Source organism: Parus major, chromosome 21 (assembly GCF_001522545.3).
Source record: "Parus major isolate Abel chromosome 21, Parus_major1.1, whole genome shotgun sequence".
Taxonomy (NCBI): domain Eukaryota; kingdom Metazoa; phylum Chordata; class Aves; order Passeriformes; family Paridae; genus Parus; species Parus major.
The window spans coordinates 6,453,151-6,461,277 of record NC_031789.1 but is presented as its reverse complement, the minus strand read 5'-3'; the positions used below and the strand labels follow the sequence as shown (position 1 = coordinate 6,461,277).

Genomic DNA, 8,127 nt, shown 5'->3' with positions numbered 1-8,127 from the left:
GGAGCGGGCACGGCAGAGCCGGGGTGACCCGGGGAGCGGGCACGGCAGAGCCGGGGTGACCCGGGGAGCGGGCGCGGCTCTGGGGAGCGGGCACGGCAGAGCCGGGGGTGGCCCGGGGACTGCGGGCACGGCCGGGAGCAGCCCCACGGCAGCGCTGTCGCCCGCGGGAAGCCGCGAGCAGCCCCGGAGCAGCGTGTGTCTGTCCGTGTGTCTGTCCGTGTGTCTGTCCGTGTGTCCGTCCGTGTGTCCGTCCGTGTGTCCGTCCGTGTGTCCGTCCGTGTGTCCGTCCGTGTGTCCGTCCGTGTGTCCGTGCGAGCGGGGGCCGGGGGTCGCGGGCTCGGTGCCGGGCAGCAGCAGCAGCAGTTCCAGCTCCTCATCGCTCCCTCTCTCCCTCCCTCCCTCCCCTCGGCTGTCCCCAGATCTGCTCCGGGCGCGGCAGGAGGTGGCGGCGGCGGCGGCGCGGACCCCGGGCGCGATGGAAGCGCACATCCCCTCGGCCAGCAACTCGTCCAGCCAGCGCAGGAAGCAGGGCCTCCCCCAGCACAGGGACAGCCACTTCCCCGACAGGTACCGCGGCTCGGCCCCGGGGCGGGGTTTGGCCGGGGCTCGGGCCGGGCTGGAGGGATGCGGGAAGGGGGCAGCGGAGGGGTCGGCTCTGGGATGGGCTGGCCAGGGCACTGCGGGAGTCACGGTCCCTGGAGGTGTTCAGAAAGCCTGTGCATGTGGCACTGGGGACGTGGTTGGCGGTGACCGCGGCCGTGTCGGGGTAATGGCTGCACTTGGTGATTTTCGAGGGCATGGGAGAGGGCAGCAATGGCTGGGGCTGGGCTGAGCTGATTTGCCTGGGCAAGGTGTGACCGTGTCCTTTGGGGGTTCTGCGGGTGCTGGGGATGCTCCTGCCACGCTCCTGGGTGTCTGTATGGACAGGGGAGGAATCTGTGTGTGTGCACATCTGCATCCACATCCAGCCAGGCTGGAATGATCCCAGAGCTGTGTTGGAGATGCCACTCTCGCCTGTTCTTGGGCATTGAGCAAGTTAAGGTGTTCCAAGTTTGCATTTCCAGATAATGAGGGAGAAGAAGTGCTCTGAGACGGAACAGAAAGAGAAGAAGTTTTCTTTGTTCAGGAAAAGAGCCTCAGCTTGCCTTTCCCAGTGCTAGGAGTGCTGGAAAGCTGATATCCCCCCACCCCCAGGAAATTCTAGCTCATTTATCTTGCTCTGTGCCACGAGCCATTCCCTCTGCAATCAAGAACTTCAGAGGGAAATTAAATTAAAGCTGCGTGCGTTCCTGACAGGGATAGCGGGGACAGGAGGGGGCTCTGGGGATGCAAAGGCTTTGGATATCAGGGGATGAGCAGTGGAAGGCTCTGCTGTTTACACTTCCCTTGGCTTTTGTGTCGGGGTGGGGGCAGAGCAGGCTGCACTATCAGCTCTGTAGCGTGTGGATGGATGTGCTGAGTCCAGAGTTTTCCCCCATTTAGAGCCTTGGAGATCCCGTCTGGTTTTCCTCCTCTCCCATCAACACCTTTGCGCTGTGGAGGGGCTGGGCAGCCCTGGAAGCCTCTCTCCCACAGCGTGTACTTTGGCTAACCCACCCCATAAATCCCGGCCCCTGAGCAGACCTGGGAGGAATGCAGGGATGGAGGAGCCTCCTGCAGCCGCTCTCGGGAACGTTTCCCCAGCGCTGTGCGGGCTGGAGAGGAGCCAGGCCGGCCCCAGAGCTGCCTGGAAAAGCATCCACGGAAGGGTGGAGGCTGCTCACGGGGAGGTGCTGCTCGCAGGAGGGGCGGGCTGAGGATGGGGAGATCCAGATCAGACCCAGAGGGGTTTGTTTGCCACTGGCAGGCAGGTGCTGGGGCACGGAGCTGGGCTAGGCCAGGAAGTGTTCATGCTTTGGGAAGAGGGGAGGGAAGATGCTGGGATGGGGGCTGAAGGCCAGGAGGTGGCTCTTGGACCAAACCACTGCTTTTCCTCCTGGGTCAGTTCTCCAAAGAGCCCCACGAATAGCTGGATTGGCAGGAGAGGGAGATCCTGGCGAGGGAGGAACACACAGGGACACAGCCTGTCTTGGATGCTGAGGGAAATCCCTGTGGGAAGTGTGCAGGAGTCCCACAGTGTCCCAGTTTCCCCTGCTGCAGGTGACAGTGGCTTTCATTTGGAAAGGAGGGCGTGTTCAACATTTGGGAAGGTTCAGCTGCAAGAGCAGCAGAATGGGGTCTGTTGGTGGGACAGGGCTTGCAGTGAGGTGATCTTCAAGGTCCTTTCCATCCAAACCAGTCTGGGATCATCTCACAGGTTGTTATTTCTCCCCAGAGGTCTGGAGCCCCCTGAGCACCACTGAGGGTCAGGTGTGTCCCTCTGCTCCCTGTCAGAGGTGGTTGGAGCTGTCCTGTGCCAGCTGTTCCTCCACAACACCACAGGTGTTTTTGGGAATGCCAGGAGAAGCTGTGGCCGTGTGTTGCAGAGCAGGGAAGTTTTGTAGGTGGTAATTCCTCCCTTGCATTCCTTGTTAGCCTTGGGTTTGTCCTTGGGGTAAATCAGAGCAGCCTTGTGCACCTTTGTCCTGGGAGAACAGAAATTTCCGAGGCTCGGGGTGGGCACTGGCAGGGGAGGAGGCAGTGGAGGAAGCTGCCTTGCATTCCCAGGCACACCTAGGTGCATTTCTGGTGTCTCCTTTCCCAGGAGCAGCAGTAACAACCACGGTGCAGGGGGATGAGAAGCGCTTGGCACGGTGTTCAAATTCCATTTCAGCTTCCTCTGTGTGGCTCAGGTCAGCTCTCAGCTTTGTGAACAGGAATAATCAGTGACTTCAGCCCTTCTGTCTGGCCCAGCAAGAGGGGAAAACCCCCAGTGGTGACCCAGTTTTATTTGTCAGGGCAGTGCTGGTGTTTCTGCAAAGGCAGCAATGCAGAGAAGGTGCCTGGCAATGGGAACTGCAGTTCTCCAGTTCCCAACTGTGAAGGGGCTGAGCCAGGGGACACTTGGGAAGGTGGGTGTGCTCAGATATTTGTCATTAATTAATTAATGATTATATCTTTGCTGGTCAGGGACAGGCTGGGAGGTTTGGCTCTGTGGGGATGACACACTCAAGCACACAGATCTGGATTTTCTTGGGCCAAGGTCCTGGCAGTGGCACAGTGGTCCCTTCATCTCTTGGAAGGAGTCGGTGAAACTGAGGCATCTTGCCAAAGGCAGACTCAAGCCACAGTCTGGAGAATTCATTTGGTTTCATGGTTTCGGTTTCCTGGATCCTTTGGAGGCGGATCCAGCTTGGGTGCTGCGGTGCCAGGGCCTGGTGGTCTGTTTGGGAAGATGGCTGAGCTCACTCAGTGTTATAAAAAGACTTGGAAGAGGAGAGGGTGCAGCTGAAAGGTGCTGCTGTAGCTGCTCCAGCCTGGAGCTCTTCCATCTCCAGGCTGCTGCCTCTCCTGCAGAGCTGGCAGGTGGCTGTACCCTGCAGAGCTGCTTGGATCCTGCTCCTTGCCTGCTGCCTCCGAGTTTTGTTGGCAATGTTCTGCTGGGGTCCTTCAGCCTGGCGTGTTCTTCCTCGAGGTGCTCGTCCCCGCTTCTCTCTGTGTGGAGCCTGGGGAAGGTTTCCTCTTGAGGGAAGATCCTCCATGCCCTGCACACAGAAGGGGTTGGAGAGGAGCTGAGGCAGGGCTGGGGGAGCTGCTGGACGGTGTGGTCAGTGGGGTGAAGCTTCTTGCCTGGGTTTGATGCCTCGGTGTTGTGCTGGGAGTTGGTTTTTGTGCCTGCAGTGTGAGGTGGGGGGTCTGGGGGGGTCTGGAAGGACCTGCTGCTCTCAGGGGAGAGGCAGAGCCAGGGCAGGTGCTGAGGCAGGTGTTGGTGCAGGCACTCAGTGGCTCTGAGCAGCTCGTGGGAGCACAGCTCATCCCCCAGAGCCCCGGGCAAGCAGCAGGAATGCCAAGGAACGGGGGATGCTGCCAGCCTGAGGTGCCATCAGCACCCCCATCCCCGGGTCCTGGGAAGCCCAGCCCCAGGCAGGAGCGAGCTGGGGGTGGGAGAGGCACCCACTGCCTCCCCTGCAGGAGCTGACAGACACTGTGTGCCAGCCAGAGGCTTCCTCTGCGCAGAGATGTGCCCAAAATACCCAGCCTGCATTTTTGGATTCCCTTCTTCCCATCTGCTGCTGCTGCTACCGTTTGTTCTTCCCCCACCTCATTCCTCTCCCCTGATTTGGGGAGGTTTTCCTTTTTCCTGCTGGCTCCTTGGGCACCCCTCCTGCCCTCTCTGGGCACCCCTCCTGCCCTCTCTGGGCACCTCTCCCCTCTCTGGGCACCCCTCCTGTCCTCTCTGGGTACCTCTCCTGCCCTCTCTGGGCACCATCTCTCTCCTGCTCTCACCCACCCCAGCCCTGTGTCCCCCTCTCCTCTCTGAAGGCTCTGATGTTCTGGTTTTTGCCCTGGCAGGATCCTTGCCTGGTTCCCATCTGGCTGAATGTTCTGCAGAGCAAAGGCCGAAGATCTTGACCTGATTTAACCAGTCTGGATTTTGAGGGGGCAGCACAAACCAGCCCCTGTCTGTGGCCAGCCCTCGCTGCTGCCCTGGGAGGGCAGTGCCAGCACGTGTTCTTTTCCTGCCTGGAAATCCCAAACACCATTTTTAGCAAGGCCTTTGATTTTATTTATTCTCCCTTGCTGGCAGTGTCTGGGGATGGCAGAGCAGCGAGGAGCTCTGTGCCTCCTGCCTGTTACCTCAGGTTTAAAGTGTCTCTTCCTATCAAATGCAGAGCAGAAGAAAGCAGAGCTTTCATGCATTCTTTCCCCCCCCTCCCTCTTCTTCCATCCGTTCTAAATTTATTTCCATGCCTTGCCGGTTTCAATCTGCATTTCCTGACCCTCTCACATCTCCAGTCACAGCCTGTGCTCCGAGCCTTCCCCGAGAGCTTGGATTGAGCCAGGGGGGAGCTCTGCTCCAGGCTTGGGAGGATATCATGGGGTTAAAGTGAAAGGCTTGGTTTTAACAGTATAATGTGTAACCCCATAATGACTTTAAATATTGATTATTTGAAGGCCATTAGTGCTTATTGTTAAAGAAAAGTCGATACTTTTTAAGCCTTGTGAACCATTTGTCTCCTGTTAAAGGACATATCAAATTTAGCAGCGTGCAGTGCAAATCCCCTAATACCCTGCTCACAAGCCTCCAGCTGGCATTTTAGGGGGGGAAAAGGAAAAGGGGGCAGGGGGAGGAATGTGCAGCAGCACAGAATTGCTCTCTTCGAGGTAAGGACAAGGCTTATCAGATGTAATTGCCAGGGGCTAAATTCACCTCCTCAGAGCAGGGCACTGTAATTCTGACTCTGCGCCGTGGAGGAAGAGGAGGAAGGAATTGAACGGGGGATTCGAGGCTGACGGAGCTGGCAGAGGAGGCAGGGCTCAGCGTTTGGTGCACACCCGTCCAAAAGCCCCGCAGCCTTTGTTGATGTCTCGGGGTTTTTTCCCTCTGGCGTTGCCAGTTCTTTTCCCAGCTGGCTGGGAAGTGTGGGAGGGCTGCCCAGCCCTGTGCCAGGGCACGACCTGGCGCTGCTGCCTCCCTCCCGTGCCAGGGACAGCCAGGCGGGCTGCCAGGGAGCGGGGCAGGTTCTGTGCCAGGCAGGTTGGCACTGTGGGGTGGCACAGGGGGTCTGTCCCTCGTGGCTGAGGGGCTCCCTGGGGCTCTGGAGCAGGCCTCCTGCAGGGAGGAAAATCCTCTCTCCCCCAGATATTCCCGAGCATACCTGCCTGCTTGCTAAGGTCTCTGCTGCCGGGACTGTGCTGAGGGACAGCGACCCCCTTGTGTTCGGCCATCTGCAGCCTTTTTTGGGCTGTTTCGGCCATCTGGCCTCCCTGCTCTGACCCCAGGGCTGTGACAGTGCCAGCTGAGGGCCCTTGGGCTGCTGCTGCTCCCCTGGCCCCACCTGCAGCCTTGTGTGGGTGTTTGGGGGAGCCCCAGGGGCTGAGGGGTCTCTGTCCTGCTGTGCCAGGCAGACACGGTGACAGCGTGTGCCAGGATGTGTCCCTGCATTTCCTAAGCCTTGGGACTCGTCCCCAGCGTGTGTTGGAGGGTGTGGGGCTGATGTGTCCTGTCCAGCCCCTCTTCCAGCCACCTCCAGCTGCTTTCCAGGCTGCTGTGCCCGTGGGGTTGTGTCCGGGAGCGATGGCTTTGTCCCTGTGCTCCACCCCGTTCCCCATCCAGGCCCAGGGAAGCTCTGAGGGAACAACTGAGGCTGGAGCAGATGTGAATTCCTCAGGGATCAAAGTCATGCCCCGTAGGACAGCATGAAAACACAAAAACAACCTGGGATGAGCACTGGGCTGCCACCGAGGGGAGAACCTTTCATTTCCCTGTGTCCTGCCCCGATCCCCATCCCACACTCTGCTTCCCGGGCACAGACTGGCCTCAGTCGAGGAGCTCCTTTGTGTTGGAGCTCTCCACGGGCAGCCCGGGGCTCCCACAGGATCTGGGGATCTCCCCCAGGATCTGAAGATCTTCCCCAGGATCTGGAGATCTCCCGCAGGATCCGGGGCTCCCCCAGGATCCGGGGATCTCCCGCAGGATCCGGGGATCTTCCCCAGGTTCCGGATCTCCCGCTGGATCTGGGGATCTCCCCCAGGATCTGGAGATCTCCCCCAGGATCCGGGGCTCCTGCAGGATCCGGGGATCTTCCCCAGGTTCCGGATCTCCCGCTGGATCTGGGGATCTCCTGCAGGATCTGGAGATCTCCCCCAGGATCCGGGGATCTCCCCCAGGATCCGGGGATCTCCCCCAGGATCCGGGGATCTCCCCCAGGATCTGGAGATCTCCCCCAGGATCCGGGGATCTCCCGCAGGATCCGGCTCTCCCGCAGGATCTGGGGATTTCCCCCAGGATCTGGGGATCTCCCCCAGGATCTGGAGATCTTCCCCAGGATCTGGAGATCTCCTGCAGGATCCGGGGTTCCCGCAGGATCCGGGGATCTCCCCCAGGTTCCGGATCTCCCGCAGGATCTGGGGATCTCTTGCAGGATCTGGGGATCTTCCCCAGGATCTGGAGACCTCCCCCAGGATCCGGGGTTCCTGCGGGATCTGGATCTCCCCCAGGATCTGGATCTCCCGCAGGATCCGGGGTTCCCGCAGGATCCCCTTCCCCGCGCACCCCCACGGCCACGCCACGGTTAACAGCGACTTGATTTCCTAAATTGCTGCTTATAAAACGCCCAGCACGTCTGCCAGGCTCGTCTCGCCATGATTAGGGCTAATTACGATCGAGCGGCCACCTCGGAGCCCCCGTCACGCCGCTTTAATTGTCCGTTATTCATGCGCGGGGCCGGCCCGGGTGGCAGCAGCACTTGGCAGCCCCGCGACCGCGGCCCCGGCTAATTGCGAGGCCTCGGGGATTAGGGCAGGTGATTACACACTTCACGGTGTAATTACATAAGCATCGCTTGGCTGCTGCCCCGGCTCGGAGCCGAAGGTCGAGCGCGGCGTTACCTGAGATTAATTGGAGCTGCCAGCGGAGCGCGGCGCGGCGCACGGGCGGCATTAACATTTCAGCAGCCCCCGATCGATCCGCGCCGCGCCTCCAGACACCGCCGGCTCCGCAATTAGTTTAGAGGAGAGCCAGGGCAGCCGGGAGGAGGGGAAGGAGAGCCGGGAGACAGCCGCGGGGACGGGAGGCAGACGGGCACGGGGTGGGGGAGAAGAGGAATTTTGGAGGGGAGGTGCAGCCAGGTCAGAGTTTTGTAGTGGCTGCACAGAACGGGGATAAAGCTGAGCTGGGAATGGCTCTCCTCGCCCACTTCATGCCCAGGGATCCTTGTCTGGCTTTCCATGAGCTGATCCATTTCCACAAGCTGATCCATGCCCATGAGAAATCCATGCCCATGAGAAATCCATGCCCTTGAGTTGATCCATGCCCATGGGCTGATCCATGCCCTTGAGCTGATCCATTTCCACAAGCTGATCCATGCCCATGAGAAATCCATGCCCATGAGAAATCCATGCCCTTGAGCTGATCCATTCCCACGGGCTGATCCATGCCCACAAGCTGATCCATGCCCACGAGCTGATCCATTTCCACAAGCTGATCCATGCCCTCGAGCTGATCCATGCCCACGAGCTGATCCATGCCCATGGGCTGATCCATGC

General features: G+C 59.9%; 1 protein-coding gene across 4 annotated transcripts in view; it reads left to right on the top strand.

Moving 5' to 3' along the window:
* Positions 1-8,127, top strand: part of SAMD11 (sterile alpha motif domain containing 11) — an 87,353-nt gene that overhangs the window by 67,472 nt on the left and 11,754 nt on the right. For all 4 annotated transcript variants that reach the window (XM_033519229.1, XM_015648453.2, XM_015648455.1 and 1 more), the window contains exon 8: positions 420-567. In XM_033519229.1, the coding sequence (XP_033375120.1) occupies positions 420-567 (148 nt within the window). The remainder of the gene's footprint in view (positions 1-419; positions 568-8,127) is intronic.